We start from the raw sequence: 16,220 nt of genomic DNA, 5'->3' as shown, positions 1-16,220 counted from the left end.
GCAAAACAACTTAAATCTTTCTGCTGAGTGCACGTTTATGCAGGGACACACAGTTCTGAGTGTTCCCTTCAGCCCCGTCTGCTTTTCTTCGGCGCCTCTCGTCCTCTGTGGAAAACGTCTTCTGCGCTCGCTTTGCTGAATCTTAAAATACCAGAGGGACGTTGGATTTAATCCAGATTGATTGTTCCTACGATGTTACGTATTCAGATGTTTTCTCATTTATCCGAATCACACTGTGCCCTAACCTGCTTCCTCTCTTCCTCCTCTTCCTCTTCTGCTCCAGAGGAGTGACACCGTCTGTGCCCGGCCTGCTGGGAGAGGATCATGGCCCTGAGCGATGCGAGCAGCGAGCCTTTGGCCCTCAGCAATGGCGGCCACCTTCCCCTCAGCGCCAACGGAAACACCGCAGCTGAGCCAGTCAGCAACAGCCAGGACCCCATCACAGCGAGTGGTGGCGACTGCCTCACGACAAATGCGGAGGAAGACTTTCTCGACATGGACGCGGACTCTAAAGCGCAGCAGAAACTGCAGCCGCCGCAGAAACTGCAGCCGCCGCAGAACGCCAGCAGACTGAACCAAAACGGCGGCGTGGTCAAACTGAACGGCTCCTTGAGGAACCTTCCCCTCTCCTCTGCCGCTTCCTCCTCCTCCTCCTCATCTTCCTCCCCTACTATCACAGACTCCCAGAGGTCGGCCAAGCACCACCCTCCCGCCGCCCTGGCCTCGTCCTCCTCCCCCCCTCTCCGCCACCCGCCGCTGTGTTGCCAGGCCTGCCACTTCCACCCGGCCCTGTGCTGCCCGTGTGGCCAACAGGACTGCCCGCTCTACCAGAACCCGAGCACGGTCCCTGCGCCCGGCCTGGTCCAGCACCCCGGTAACCATCCGTCCTGCGCCTGCTGCCTCTCGGCCTGCACGCACCCTCACCCCCACGCCTCCTCCTCTTCCTCCTCCTCCTCCCCTCTCTGTCTGCACCATCACAATCATCTCCGCTGGCAGGAGCACCTCCAGAACCAAGCACACGGACCTGGACTCAGGTATGGGGAAGAGTGTGTGTGTGTGTGTGTGTGTGTGTGTGTGTGTGTGTGTGTGTGTGTGTGTGTGTGTGTTAGTTGGGGGGGACAGAAGCTCCAAACTGTTCCTCAAGTCGTGACTCAGCTGAGGCTTTGACCCGTTTCCTCAACATTCCCGTTTTGCCTTTTGGAAGACCCCTCTGACGTCACCTGTGAGAGAAGATGGGAATTTTATTGGGGGGGAGTTTTCCACGGAATTCAATGCAAACCTGCATCTGGCGTCCACGCCTTCTCCGGTCGCAGCAGAATGTCTGTGCTGAACTCCTTCTCTTCTTCTTTACCCCCTCCGGCGATCCATATTTAGCAAGTTGGTTCTTTTCCTCCTGACTCCGAAACCCACATTCCCTCCACCGCATTTGAAACTTGGAACCATTTAATCCGTTGCATAATCATTTGCGTAATCCTATATTTACCAGCGCCACAGAGAAAGCAGGAGGTGAAAACTTTGCAGATGTAATTATTTACTCATGTCAGCTCCTCTTTATGGTAGCAGCTCGTTTGCGGGGGAATGGGATTTGCATGCGGCCGTGTTTGTGCTCACGTCTCCGCCGTGGAAATTTCCTTTCGCCAAATTAAGTCGGATCTCCCCTCGTAACTTTCATTAGATAGAGGGGCCGGTGTGTGTGTGTGTGTGTGTATGGGGGGGGGTGCTTTGAAAAATGAGGTTTGTGTATCCAAACACACACACGCACACACACACAACCCTGGGTGGGCAGTGAGCTTATGTTGCAGGCATTTGGATGCATTCGCTGGCGTACGCGGCTCTTCAATTAGTTTCTTCTTTCTTTCTCAGTTTTTCCTCACTCTATTAACACTCTTCCCCCCCCCCTCCCCCTCTCTCCCCGTACCATTTCTCTCTCTCTCTCTTTCTTTCTTTCACTCTCTCCCTCCTGTTGCTCGTTCCGCATCAGAATGGGGAGCAGATGTGGCGGCGGGAACGTAGAGCGCCGGGGCCGGCCTCTTATTTACCAAACAGGTCCGTCTTGTTCAACAATGACAGGTTTGAATTACAGAGGCTGGGTTTGCTCCAAGATTGCATCCCCCCCCCAAAATCCAACCCAAAATCCTGTGTAGTGGTGTGTGTGTGTGTGTGCGTGTGTGTCAGAGATGGAGAGATTAGAAGGAGGAAAGGATATACCTGCCTCAGTAATGTAGTGTCGCCCTGAACTCAGACATTTGCTTTACACTCCTCCCTCCTCCCTCCTCCCTCCTCCCCCTCCCTTACATAGGAGCCTAAGCATATATGGCGGTAAGTTAAGAACACACTCGCACACGGGACTTAATCCAACATACTACATATCCCTAATATCTTTGAGGGACATGATGGTGTCAGATGTCGGGGTTTGATCCTTCAGCGGGCTCTGATCTGCCAGATTAGCCAGGGGATTACATCTCTGATCACAGCACATGTATGTTACACACACACACACCCCTCTCTCTTACACACACACATCATTGCGTCACAGAGCAGCCCGACATTTCTATTTTGAGAGCGATGGGAGGCTTTTGGACCTTCATCCACGCACCAAATCCTTTGTTTTGGACGTTTTTGAGGCCCAACCTGGCAACCCTGTCAGGCAGATTCATCCACCAATCATTTATCGCCTTTTTTTTTCTTCCCCCCTTCCTCTGTGTGTGTGTGTGTCTGGTAAAAGCATCAGAGTAAGATTATCTCTCACGGCCATTTTATGTGGATTATTTAAGAGATCGGGCGGAAACGGATCGTCCTTGGGATGTCGGCGCCGCTTGGCCCGGATCGGCGCCGTTGGGTGCCAGCGGGGGCTTAAAGGCTTCAGGTGAAAGCCTTTAATGTCGCATTTCCCTGAGTGCTGTGGCATGTGTGCGAGATCCGATCGTGGCATGTCTGTGTGTCTGTTCAGAACAGGACAAGACCCCGCTGACACACACACACACACACACACACACACACCCGCCCGCCCGCCTCTCATGGAGCGTTTTCTCGCTCTCTGAAGAGTTTATGACAGCCGTGAGTTTGGTTTAGATTCATGCCTCGTCAGATCGCCAGAATTCCTTCACCTCACTCCCGCCAGAGCGTTCCGAGGAAAGGTCAGCTTTCATTATCTTGAGGTGGTTGTCATGGCACCTGGGGAAAGACTGTGTGTGAACGTCAGGTAGTTGTGTCGATGTTGTTGAAGCTTTGCGCCCTTAGTGAGCAGTGTTCAGTCTTTCCTTCCCTCCGTCCTCCCTCGCTTTCTTCCTTTCTGCCTTTATTTGATCTTTCCTCTCCCTCTTTTGTCCCCCGCCCCCCCTTCCCCATCCCCCCATCTCTCGCCGTCTCCCGTCAGACAGCTGCAAGCCTCGACCAGCAAGTGTCCGCCTGAAAGCGATCCGCTGGCTCTTGATTTCAGGGTGTCAGCCTGCCGAGGCTTTGCGCATTATCAGAATAACAACTGCTGCCGGCGGGGCCTTCTGGGGCGAGCGTGTCGCCTGGTTTCCTCCTCCTGGCCACTTAAACGTTCCATCACCTTCAGTATCCTCACCAGAACAATCACTTTGAGAGCTTCATCACTCTCTTTGACGCCTGGGAATACGTCCGTGTTTTTGTAGCTCCGTTCAGAGCAACGTGGCAGAGAAGAAGAGCGAGGGGAAGAAGGAAGAGCAAGTGTTTCCTGTTGATCAAAGTCTGTTAATGGAAGAAGATGAGTGATAAGGGAGGGGGAAGGAGGGGGTCAAGTCATGTTGGTAGGACAGTGTGAGGTTAGTTTACAGTGGAGGGAAGGAATTGATGTCCTGGGGGTTAATAAGTGATATATTGCCTGCATGTCTGTGATGCGTGTGTGCACGTTTTGTTTGGCCACGCCCCTTTTGGGAGATAAACGCCGAGTTTGTCATGAATCACCTTTTTCTGAGCTTCTATTTCCTCTCCTGCACTTTGTGAACCCTCGCTTGGAATTTTCCAGACGCCCGCCAGCCCCCAACGACACACACACACACACACACATACACACATACACACACGCGGCGTCTTATTGTAACGTAGGGAGGACAGGTTTTGACTCGGCCATCATCATTAAAGCTCCTGGCCTCGGGGTCCAAACCGGGGCCAGATTTCCTGAAATCATCTTTGTCCTAATACTTTCCAATTACGTCTTTCTTCCGTGATATAGTTGATCTTAGCTGAGATGACTCTGGATGAATGGGCTTTGAATGGCTGTATAGGTAAACCAAAGTCTTTAATCACGAGACAAAAGTGAGATGTCACATTGCTCCTCCCTTCAAAAAAACAAAAAAAACTCTACCTGACAGAGAAAAGAGGGAAGTGAATGATGAAGAGTAAAAGGAGGGAGAGAGGGGGAGGGGGGGTGAGAGAGAAAGGGAGCGCCTGAAGGTGCTTTGGCCTTACATGGCTCTTGCAACGTGCGAAGAAGGTGGAAGTGAGAGAAGGAGACAGCAGTTTAGGGTGAGAGAAAGAGAGAGAGAGAAAAAGAGGAAGAGAGTGTGAAAGGAAAAATCAGACCCTGGAGCTGTCGTGTCCTCAGACGGCCCAGAGTGACGACAAACACAGAGGTGATGGCGCCGTAAAAGGCTCCCAACTATCTCCTCTGTCTGTCTAGATTCTTCTACAGATGAACCTGATCACACGTACGCACACTTGAATCTGGCCCGTGGACAGTTTGCACTCGGCCAGTTTGCCAAGTTGAAGAGGAGGAGGAGGAGAATTCCAGCCGGGCTCATCGCATTTATTTGGAAAAGGGATTCCTGTTAGCATTCCCCTTCAGTTATTAATGGGGTTTGTGCTTTTTTAGCAGCATGGTTTTTCCTCTAATTGCAGTTGCAGCTTGGGATGCACATGGAGTTCACGATCGACGCCATTTTGGAGGCCTTTGGCGTTAACGGCCTCCGGCCCGGCCTACAGTAGCTGCTGCGCCCAGCTGTTGAGGATTTTAGCGACCGTGACAGCTGACCTCGCCGAGCCGTTTCTGTTGCCTGCAGCTCCTTAAGCCCTCGACTGTGCGCCGCGGCCACAGGTCTGTACGCTTCAGCCATAAAGAGGAGGAGGAGGAGGAGAGGAACGGCCATAATAAAGACGTCGCGCTGACTGACAGCTTGTAACTATTGGCTACAGTGCTGAAATCCAGCCTGTATGTCTGGAATTTGTGCGCGGCCATATTTCACCTCCAAGAATTCGGGGAGAGTGGGGGAGGGTGGCAGGTGCGTCCAGAAAAGGCTCGCCAGTGGATGATCCAAAACCCCTCACACACACACACACTCACACACACACACAAGCAGACATGTTTGCATATTTACGGCACATTTATTTTAGCTGCAGCAGTATTTTTTTTAAGGTGGAAATGTATCTTTAAGCCTGCGTTTGATGTGTTTTTAACGGAGTCTAGCCAAATCCTTTCACAGATGTTAGGGGTCGGAGAAAAAAAGTTATTTGAGTTGCAAACCGCGATTCTTGAGACAAATTTTAAATCTTGTGTTACACTTTTAAAAAATATTTTTGTTTCAATCCGTAAAATAAATTGTAACATCAAATCTCCATAGTAACCGAATCACAACACTATCATAATATCAAATCGGAAGGTCCCTGGGTATTCCCGGCCCCTCAATGTACTTTTATAAATCTATTTCATAACATAAAATTAAATAAATGCTTAAAAAAATATGTCAAACACACAAAACACTATTCTTTCTTTCTTCTGAGCCGTGGTCTGAACGACGGGTCTGGATAGATTCACCGCTTGTTACCATAACATGTCGCGCTTATCTCCATTTCTCTCTGCGTCTCCCCTTCACCCCTTGTGATAATGACAGAAGAATGTCCCCAGTTGACCTCCATTTAAACCTTGGTGTTTAAACAGCTCCGGCCTGTTCCTCGGTGTTTATTGGTCGCTTGTTAGAAACGCGATGCCCCGTAAATCAACGCGTCGCTGCTGAAGCCAATAGGGGAAAATTGCGTTTTCAAGATTTGTTTTCGAGGTGCGCGGCGTAGGAAAGCCTGGAAATGATCCCGTCCCACTTCTTCCCGCTCCTGCATTTATATATTGAATTATAGCTATCAAACTATTTACAATATAGGGGTTTTATTACCTGTTTTTACAAACACCGCCCCGCTAATTTAGACCAAACTCACTTGTCAGATGTTGTATATGAGGCTGATATATTTGAAGTCGTAACTGTTTCACCCTCAGCCCCTATTTTACTCTCCGCATATAAATATAAGCAAAAGGAAAGCGTTATTCCACTAACGCTGATGTAATTGAATTTACAGCGCTATTAATGTGATCCTAATGCATACACACACACACACACACACACACACGTGCTTATTGTGGCGGTTGTTAATATCCTTTTCAGCGTACGGCTTTGGCCATAATCATCCATGTATAAATACACACACAGGCCTACTTATTTGGCCGCAGTGTTTTTCTCCCCGACCGGTGCTATGATGTCATTCGGATGGGAGCGCTCGCCGCCTCAGCCTTATTTCATGGCTTGGTCGAGCCTCTAATTGTGTGCAGCGTTCCAGCGAGGCACTAATCAGGGCGAGCCGGGCCAGAGCAGGACCCACGCTTGACACTAATTGCTCTTGCCTTTTTGCGACGTGAAGGCCTCGTACGTGAAGTATTTTGGCCGGCCCGCCTGTTGGCAGTTTACTCCCCCCCAACCCCCCTCCCCCCTTCAGCTTTGACCCCCTCACCCCCTCAGCTCCCCTCTGCACACGTTCACACACACACACACATACAATTACTGACATGCGCAACACAGATGCTCATGCTGGCCCCGTTCAGCCACATGTGGGTGAACACAGAAACCTGCGAAGCGTCAACGAAAAACCTGGGCCAAACAAGTCATCCTGCACAGGCTGAAAGAGAAATAGACCACACCCACACCTGAGATGCCCCACAGCGCCTCCTACTGGAATCCTAACCAAACAAAATCATGAGAGTAAAGTGACTAACTACACAAGATAAGATGTTCAAAACAGAGAGCTTCATCCATTTCAAACACATGGAAGTGCCTCACACTTAAAGGTGTTGGAAGCAAATTAATAACGTAGCCACACACACACACACATAGCTTATACCCTCACACACACGCAGTCCTAACTCTCTCTCTCTCCCTCCCTCTGTCAGCACGGTGCTGAGTGAGCGGCCGGCGGTCCGTGTTTACCTTATTAATTAGCCCAGTGATCCAGAAACACTCTCCCTCCGGTAAATAGAATAACACTGAAAGGTTATACAGAGGCCCGGGGAGAGGGAGGGAGGGAGGGAGAGAGGGGGGAAGGAAAATAAAAGGGAGCTAGTGAGGACTGGAAAGAGAAGAGGGAGGAGAGGGAGAGAGAGAGAGAGAGAGAGGGTTGGATAGATGTGGACGGCGTCGGAGTCGTCGGGAGCTGCAACGATCAGAGGGCGAGGGAGGAAACCTGACGCGGCCGGTTGTCATCCTGCCAAATTTAGAGCCTCTGTGATCATCAGTCAACACTACTCCTGTGTCTCGCTTAACCCCCACCCCTCCCCCTTGACTTTTTTTCCCCCGTCCTCTCTCCATTTATGTCGGTGTGTGAGGGAGAGGAAAGCGTGTTTGCGTACGCCTGTGCAGTTTTTGTTTTTAGTTTTTTGCGGTATGCGACCTCTTTGTTGTCGTTCTTTTTATATCGCAGATGAAGACGGGACGTAGATCTCCGCTTGCCAAATGTTAAGTCCATCGCTCAGAAACACAACACAGCAAAAAATGCCTCTGATCTCTGTCGTTTTAAAAAGGCGTCTGGACCTTCAAACAGCTTGGCTCAGGTACTCCACAAACTGATTCATATTCTAACACCGCACAGCAAAAATTCTTTTTTCTTTCCCGGTAGACAAATAGGTGCTGTAGGTCTTGAGAGCTCTTTTGTGAATCCATTCCAACTATTTCCGAGAACATACTTCCTCCATTTCGGGCCGTATCGCTGTCCCGAGGTCCGCAGATCAAAGCCGTACATGGAGAACCCAGGGATGGAGCTCAACGCTACAGCAAAAGGGGGAAATATGGGTTTTTTTTAGGGATTGTTGGCTTGAACCGGAGGGTGGGGGTGAAAGGTCACTGTATGTCTTCATGATAAAGTCCAACATGTAATTTTGTTGATATTGCTGAACGTGGACAACATTCCCAAACCCTGGACTGAGACTCAAAGGTGTAATATCCCTCAGTAACACAGATGGAGGCTTTCATCTTCTTCATCTTCGTCAGTGTTTACACAGTGAATGCGCCCACTTTGCCACTTGACATCTGGCCGTCGTATTAATGTGTCCAGTGAAACTTTTGAAAAAGGGATTTACTGCCCTCTTACGACCCCTGACCCCCCGCGGAGTAGAATTCCTGCCGATACTCCGACTTCGTTTCCCCGTCACCACGCTGAGCACTAATTATAACATTCCCTGGATTTTACTTTGACAGCTCCCCGGGGAAAAAAAGAGGCAAAAATTACGACGACGACCTCTCCGGCCCTTCAGATGGTTTAAATCTGCTGCAGTTTCCTGTTGCTCGTTGCCTTTTTGAGCGTCACCTCTCACGATGCCTTCACTGACCAGCAGCAGGAACGTACAAATGAACGAACGAGGTTCTTCTTCCCCCCACTAACTCCCTTCCGGCTTACATCACCTCTCTTCCGCAGCCCCGCTGTGTTCAGAAGGCCATATCTGATTCTCCCTGGCTTCCTCCTCTACCTCCTCTCCTCTTTCTCTTCACCCGGGGCGTTCGCTGCTCCTGGCATTCCGGACGCTCCCCCACTGCTCTCAGGAGGCGCTGATGAGAAGTCCAGATAGATCCCGAGCAGCTGAAGGCCTCATAATATGGCTCAGATCCCTATTATTGCTCCAATTTTGTCGAGTCCCCTCCCTAATAAAAGCACAACTGATTACAGGTTAATATTGTGGAGTTTGTCACTTCACTTTGTCATTCAGCCGCAAGATGAAGAGTTTAATATGTGTAGACGTGCAGTACCCAAGGTGTGTGTGTGTGTGTGCTCATGATGTTGACTCTCTCTTGTGTTTCCCTAAACCTGATGTATCCTCTTGTTTTTCAGCCATACAAGGCCCTTTCGATTCCCCAAAAGGTAAGACCTGCCAAAAATGTTTTCACCTCTGTTGATGCTCTGGATTGCAAAAGCTCAAGCCTCCTCCTCCTCCCCCTCCTCCTCCTCCTCCTCCATCCCATTCACCCATCCATCACTGCTCCCGCGGAGCCGTCATTCCTCAGTAGTGACTCATGGGCGTTATCGATGGGAGTGGGTTGTCTCTTTTGGTACCTGGCTTCTGTTAACAGGCTCCATGCTGACCTCCGCTGTCTCAAACCTGAACCCAGCGCCAAATTTGAGGGCGGATGAAGGCTTTTAGAGACGTTTGGGTGTAAAAATCACCCGTAATAAAAACAGCTGCCAGTGTTTATCTTATACTTGTCATTCTTACACCCTGAGCTGCTTTTCTATGTGATAATTTGGGGAAATATGAATCCCACATCAACTGAGATTTCCCATTATTTGGAAACACTCTTCAGTCAAACAACGATGTCATACAGGTGCAGCTCATTGAGTTACAATCTGGTATCTATACTTTTGATCACATGTATTGTTTTGAGGCCCAGGTCCAGTTTTGTAATCAGTGTGTTCACTTCCTCTTAGCTATGCAGAGCTGATAGCTGATTGGCCGGTGGTGGTGCTGGGAGTGTGTACGGTGCTCATCGTGGTGTGTGCACTGGTGGGCGTCCTTGTGCCGGACCTGCCAGATTTCTCAGACCCCCTGCTGGTGAGTACTGTGCCTCTCTACGCCGACCACTTCCTGTCCCCCTTCAAACCGATGCAATGTTGTTCATTCAGTTACTATCATGAGTGGTAATCACAAGTTGATCGCTTTTTTTTCCCAAAGGGTTTTGAGCCACGGGGGACAGCCATTGGCCAGCGGTTGGTGACATGGAACAATATGGTGAAGAACACCGGCTACAAAGCCACTCTTGCCAACTACCCCTTCAAATATGCTGACGAGCAGGCCAAAAAGTAACTACACACACACACACACACACACACACACACACACACACACACACACACACACACACACACACACACACACACACTCCATTCACACTGATTAGAAAACGATTCCTCTCAGCCGCAGGGGCGAGTCGTCTGCGCGCATCACTCTTCTCTCCGCTCTCGTCTCGGCGGTCTCACTGTCCCTCCCTGGCTCGCGCCGCCCGTCTGTCCGCGGGCGTAATTGCGCGCTTATGTGCGTAACGTGTACGAGAGGCCTCGGCCTCTCGGTTTTCTTTGTCTGTCAGCGAGCTTCCCCCGCCTCATCCCCTCTGTCTGTCAACCCCTCGCTCTCTCCCTGACAGCCGCCCGATTACTCTGCCTTCCTGTTTCTGTGGCCCCTAAAAAACACACATGCACACAGAAAGAAGGCCTGTCTGCGCCTTAAGCCCTCGCTTACACACACTGGCACGCAGGCGCTGCCCCACACGGAAAGACCTAGATACAGTGTAACCCTCGCAAATGATCACATAAACACCGTACACAAAGGCAACACACGTACACACAGGGAGGGATTGTCTGCACAGGCCCAGGACTCAATCAGAGCCACTATTCCCATTGATGATACCAGTGTGATAGCCGTGAGTCATTCACCTGATTTGAGGGCAGCAGCCATTTACTGCCACTCCTGCTGTGCTGATCCTCCATTTTGTGTCACGCCGACCTCTCAGGGGAACGACTCTGTGCAGTTCAGTCATTCTGCTCCACACGTCTGTCATGTAGGCGTGGCTCACCTTTGTGTGTTTTGTTCCGCAGTCACCAGGAGCCGAGGTGGCCCGAGGACCACTTTGACCGGGACAAGAGACAAGCCGAGTGGGACTTCAGTAAAGAGTTCTTCTGCGACGTGCCAGGTCTTTGTCCCATAATATCCAGGATTCATATTCATTATCAGAAGTCTTTTCCCACTTCTTAATAACAAAGCTGTTGTTGTTGTTGTTGTTGTTGTTGTTGTTGTTGTTGTGCAGGTGACAGATACTCCAGGCTGGTGTTCACCTCAGCAGAGGGGAAGAACCTGTGGAACATCCAGGCCATCAAATCCATGTGCAATATGGACAATACAAAGGTGTGTACAGCAGTTGGAGCTGCTGAAGGAGACCAAGAAGGAACTGTTTACAAACCAGGATCAACAAACACGAGTGGAACAGGGGTCAAAATGTCCAAAAAGTGTCTTCCTAAGATTTTCCCTTTGTCTATATCTAAAGCGTGTGTGTGTGTGTGTGTGTGTGTGTGTGTGTGTCCTCCAGGTCCGCTCCCACCATGACTACTGGAATCTTTGCCAGCGCACCAACGACGCCTCTTGTTGTCCCAGCTGGACACTCGGCAACTACATCGCCGTGCTCACCAACAGGTCGTCGTGCCAGAAGATCACGGAGCGTGACGTGGCTCACACCCTCAAGATCCTGCGCTCCTGTGCCAAGTACTACCACAACGGCACCCTGGGGCACGACTGCTGGGACATGGCGCTGCGGCGGAAGGACCAGCTGAAGTGCGTCAGCGTGCCGCGGAAGTGCACCAAGTACAACGCCGTCTACCAGATCCTTCACTTCCTGGTGGACAAGGACTTCCTCAGTCCCAAGAGCATGGAGTCCAGTCCGCCCGTGCTCAAGCACAGCATGCTCTTCTCCCCCACAGAGAAAGGAGACTCCATGATGAACATCTATTTAGACAATTTTGAGAACTGGAACTCCTCCGACGGGGTCACCACGGTTACAGGGATAGAGTTTGGCATCAAACACAACCTTTTCCAGGACTACCTCCTCACCGACACGGTGTACCCGGCCATCGCCATAGTGATCGTCCTGCTGGTGATGTGCATCTACACGCGCTCCGTCTTCATCACCCTCATGACCATCATCGCCATCATCAGCTCTCTCATCGTGTCCTACTTCCTCTACCGCATGGTCTTCAACTTTGAGTTCTTCCCCTTCATGAACCTGACGGCGCTCATCATCCTGGTGGGCATCGGTGCCGACGACGCCTTCGTGCTCTGCGACGTTTGGAACTACACCAAATTCGATAAGCCGCACGCCGAGCTGTCGGAGACGGTGAGCGTGACGCTGCAGCACGCCGCCCTCTCCATGTTTGTCACCAGCTTCACCACCGCCGCAGCTTTTTACGCCAATTATGTCAGCAACATTACCGCCATACGCTGCTTTGGGGTCTATGCTGGCACGGCCATACTGGTCAACTACATTCTCATGGTGACGTGGCTCCCAGCTGTGGTTGTTCTTCATGAGCGCTACCTGCCAAACGTCTTCCCCTGCTCCAAGCCTCCGCAGCCTCAGAGCGGTTACTGCACCCGGACGTTCTGGGCCGGGCTGTGCCAGAAGGCCAACAAATGCCTGTTCACCATGTCTGAGGCCTCCAGGATCTTCTTTGAGAAGGTGCTGCCCTGCGTCGTCATCAAGCTGCGCTACCTCTGGCTCTTCTGGTTCCTCGCCATCACGGTGGGAGGAGCCTATGTGGTGTGCATCAATCCCAAAATGAAGCTGCCGTCCCTGGAGCTGGCCGAGTTCCAGGTGTTCCGCGCCTCGCACCCTTTCGAGCGCTACGACGCGGAATACAAGAAACTCTTCATGTTTGAGAGGGTCCATCACGGCGAGGATCTCCACATGCCCATCACCATCATCTGGGGAGTGACACCCTTAGATAACGGGGACCCCTTGAACCCCAAAAATAAGGGGAAGCTGATGCTGGACAGCAGCTTCAACATCGCCAGCCCCGCATCTCAGCTGTGGATCCTCAACTTCTGCCAGAAGCTGAGGAACCAGAGCTTCGTCTTTCAGTCGGAGGAGCAGGACTTCACCAGCTGCTTCATCGAGACGTTTAAGCAGGTGAGCACCGTTTGGAACTGAAAGTATGTTTCCTGGGGATAGAACAAACACTAACCTGAGTCTATTTTAACAGTGGATGGAGAACCAGGACTGTGAGGAGGCCTCCGTCTATCCCTGCTGCAGTCAGTCCACCTTCCCGTACAAGCAGGAGGTGTTTGAGTTGTGCATCAAGAGAGCCATCATGGAGCTGGACAGGAGCACCAGCTACCACCTGGACAGCAAAACCCCCGGGCCCCGATTCGACATTAACGACACCATCCGGGCCATCGTTCTAGAGTTCCAGAGCACCTACCTGTTCACGCTGGCCTATGAGAAGATGTTTCAGTTCTACAGTGAGGTGAGGCTACGTTTCAGGCTCCGTTTGTTGTTTCCGCGGTTTCGGCGCTCGCTGTAACTGTGCCTCTGTTTCAGGTTGACGCGTGGATCAGCGAGGAGCTCCGTTTCGCCCCCGCAGGCCTCAGCCATGGCTGGTTTGTCAGCAACCTGGAGTTCTACGACCTCCAGGACAGCCTGTCAGACGGTACGCTGGTCGCTATGGCGCTGTCGGTGGGCGTGGCTTTCAGCGTCATGCTCCTGACCACCTGGAACGTCATCATCAGCCTTTATGCCATCCTGTCCATAGCGGGCACCATATTTGTCACGGTGGGCTCTCTGGTGCTTCTCGGCTGGGAGCTCAACGTCCTGGAGTCCGTCACCATCTCCGTGGCGGTGGGACTGTCGGTGGACTTCGCCGTCCACTACGGCGTGGCCTACCGCCTCGCCCCAGAGCCCGACCGCGAGGGCAAAGTCATTTTCTCGCTCAGCCGCATGGGCTCCGCCATCGCCATGGCGGCTCTGACCACCTTCGTCGCCGGAGCGATGATGATGCCGTCCACGGTCTTGGCTTACACCCAGCTGGGCACCTTCATGATGCTGATCATGTGCATCAGCTGGGCCTTTGCCACCTTCTTCTTCCAGTGTATGTGCCGCTGCCTGGGACCTCAGGGGACCTGTGGTCAGATCCCTTTGCCCAAAAAGCTGCAGTGTCAGGCTTTCTCCGAGGGCACGGCCACGAGCCCCTCAACCCAGGGAAAGAGCTCCGGCCTGGGGAAGTACCAGCTGGACGGCCGGGGCGGAGAGGTGGAGCATTACGAGTTGGAGCCTTTGGCGTCGGGTCAGAGGAGTGAGGATAAACCCCGAGAGGAGCAGGAGGGCTGCACTCAGCTTTATAACGGGAAACCTCCTCAGCATCACACTGCCGCCTATTCACACGTCCACTATAAGAGCCAGGCTGAGGCGGGCAGAGCGCCGGCTGAGAACGGGCTGGTAGCCACACTCAGCACGCCGTCCAGGTACCAGTACTCTCCCAACACCGCCTGCACGTGTGGGGACCCTGCTCACCTCCCCCAGCAGCGGGCCGCCCTCCCCTGCTCCCAGCCGCCTCAGGACACGCCTTCCTGCCCCCCCACCCCTCAGCTGTTTCCTGTCTCGGGCAACAACCCCGGCAGGCAAACTTTAACCTTTACAAACATGGAGTGCCGTATGCATTATGTCCACTGTTCCCCGACTCATTTCCACCATTGCTCTCAGGGACGAGTGGTGGCCCCCATGCAAGGACCCGCACACAGCTGCCACCACAGGAAGTACTGCACCCACACAGCAAACCTCCAGAGATCCCCCGCCCCAGCCTGCACCCAAGGCTCAGCTCCTCCTCCTGCTCCAGTCACGGGCTCAGAACCTACGGGACCAGAGGAGAACCACAGACCCGGGTTGAGTCCCTCAAGCCCGGACGATAGCCAAAATCTCAGCACCCCCGCTCAGACTCCGGCCCCCTCCCCCCTGAGCTGCAAAGCGGCCCCGCCACACGCAGCTTCGACACACACAAGCAGTCATGAGAGACAGAAGACAAAAGACAGCGACCATTGTTGTGGTGATAATCACGCGTCGGCCACAGGCGCAGAAACAACGCAGACGGATGCTTGTTGTAAAATCCCTGGCAACCAGGAGAAAGCCCAGAGTGTTCCCGTCACACGGGAGGAAAGTGTCAAAAGGTGCAAGCGCAACTCCAAAAGAGAGAGAGCGTCCTCCGCCTCTCCAAAGAAACTCTACTGCTTTAACAGGACGTTGAAAGTGAAGTGCAATTCAGTTTCAGAGTTTAACGTGCCAAAAACTGAATCCAGCGTGCCTCCGATCGCAATAAACACTAAACCCTCCTCTGAAAGTTTATGTTGATGGACTGACAATTTTAATTTAACCTCAATCTGAATACATAGCAGATGTCCAGAAAAAAAAAGGGGTCATATCACACACACACACACAGACACACACACACACACACACACAGACACACACACACACACACACACAGACACAGACACAGACACACACACACACACACACACACACACACACACACACACACACACACACACACACACACACACAGATAGTGTTTCTGTGCAATCACATAATGTTTGGGATGTGTTTGTCGACCAAGTGCCTCAAAGTGTTTGATGATAAAACAGCACGGACCAACTCAATGTTTTGTGTTTACACGTTTCTTTTTCATACTCACCAGTTCAGATCAGATGTTCCGATCCCGTGTCACACTGTGTTTGTGGGGTTTTACAGCAAGAACACACTTACACACTTGTTTTTGAAGCTCCACCAGGACGAGCCACAGGATTCCTCCCTGTTGATCATAGAGAGGAAACCCAAGCAGCCACTTTGATGAAGATCACAGGGGGTGAAAGTGTCAAATGTGCTGATGAGGAAACTAACACAGGCAGGGAAGCGAACATGGCCTTTATAACATGATGTTGTGTCTAACGTTCACACACGGGGTGGAACAGAAATCGAAATATAAACTCATAGAAATCGTTGCCTGACATTTTCTGTATTTGTGGGAGCTCGTGTTCCATTTGCTGTGTGCTCCTAAGTTCAAGTTGCCACAAGTCTCAGATAAAAGATGTACTGTATGATTAAAATGTCTTTTTTTTTTAATCATTGACTTTTATTATTGGACTGCTTGACCTTGAAACTGCCACATGGTAACTTTAGTGACATTCAGTGGAAATTGATAATTGATGACGGAGCTGATCTGGATGGAGCTCAGTAGCTATGATGGAGTGTTTTGTTTTGAAGGCTTGCTGCGCCGTCCTTAGTCTCTGCTACCATCTAGTGGTAACCTGGTGTAAACACAGCAGAAGCAGTCTGAATGGTTGTCTAAAGCCCTTTTTTACTGCAACTTTAAAATTATGATCTGCCTCAAAATCCTAACGTGATGTTCTTTGGCCCATGACC

General features: G+C 51.5%; 1 protein-coding gene across 3 annotated transcripts in view; it reads left to right on the top strand.

Moving 5' to 3' along the window:
- Window positions 1-15,362, top strand: part of disp1 (dispatched homolog 1 (Drosophila)) — a 49,868-nt gene extending 34,506 nt beyond the window's left edge. For all 3 annotated transcript variants that reach the window (XM_076170878.1, XM_076170879.1, XM_076170880.1), the window contains 9 exons: window positions 284-1,034; window positions 9,103-9,132; window positions 9,697-9,820; window positions 9,941-10,068; window positions 10,861-10,955; window positions 11,070-11,167; window positions 11,349-12,938; window positions 13,012-13,275; window positions 13,350-15,362. In XM_076170878.1, coding sequence (XP_076026993.1) covers window positions 325-1,034; window positions 9,103-9,132; window positions 9,697-9,820; window positions 9,941-10,068; window positions 10,861-10,955; window positions 11,070-11,167; window positions 11,349-12,938; window positions 13,012-13,275; window positions 13,350-15,149 — 4,839 coding nt within the window. In that variant the 5' untranslated portion in view covers window positions 284-324 and the 3' untranslated portion in view covers window positions 15,150-15,362. The remainder of the gene's footprint in view (window positions 1-283; window positions 1,035-9,102; window positions 9,133-9,696; window positions 9,821-9,940; window positions 10,069-10,860; window positions 10,956-11,069; window positions 11,168-11,348; window positions 12,939-13,011; window positions 13,276-13,349) is intronic.
- The last annotated feature ends 858 nt before the right edge of the window (window positions 15,363-16,220 follow it).

This window comes from Genypterus blacodes, unplaced genomic scaffold (assembly GCF_046128005.1).
Source record: "Genypterus blacodes isolate CSIRO-AG114 ecotype Tasmania unplaced genomic scaffold, CSIRO-AGI_Gbla_v1 ptg000233l_1, whole genome shotgun sequence".
NCBI classification, from domain to species: domain Eukaryota; kingdom Metazoa; phylum Chordata; class Actinopteri; order Ophidiiformes; family Ophidiidae; genus Genypterus; species Genypterus blacodes.
This window is presented reverse-complemented; position numbering and strand designations above follow the sequence as displayed.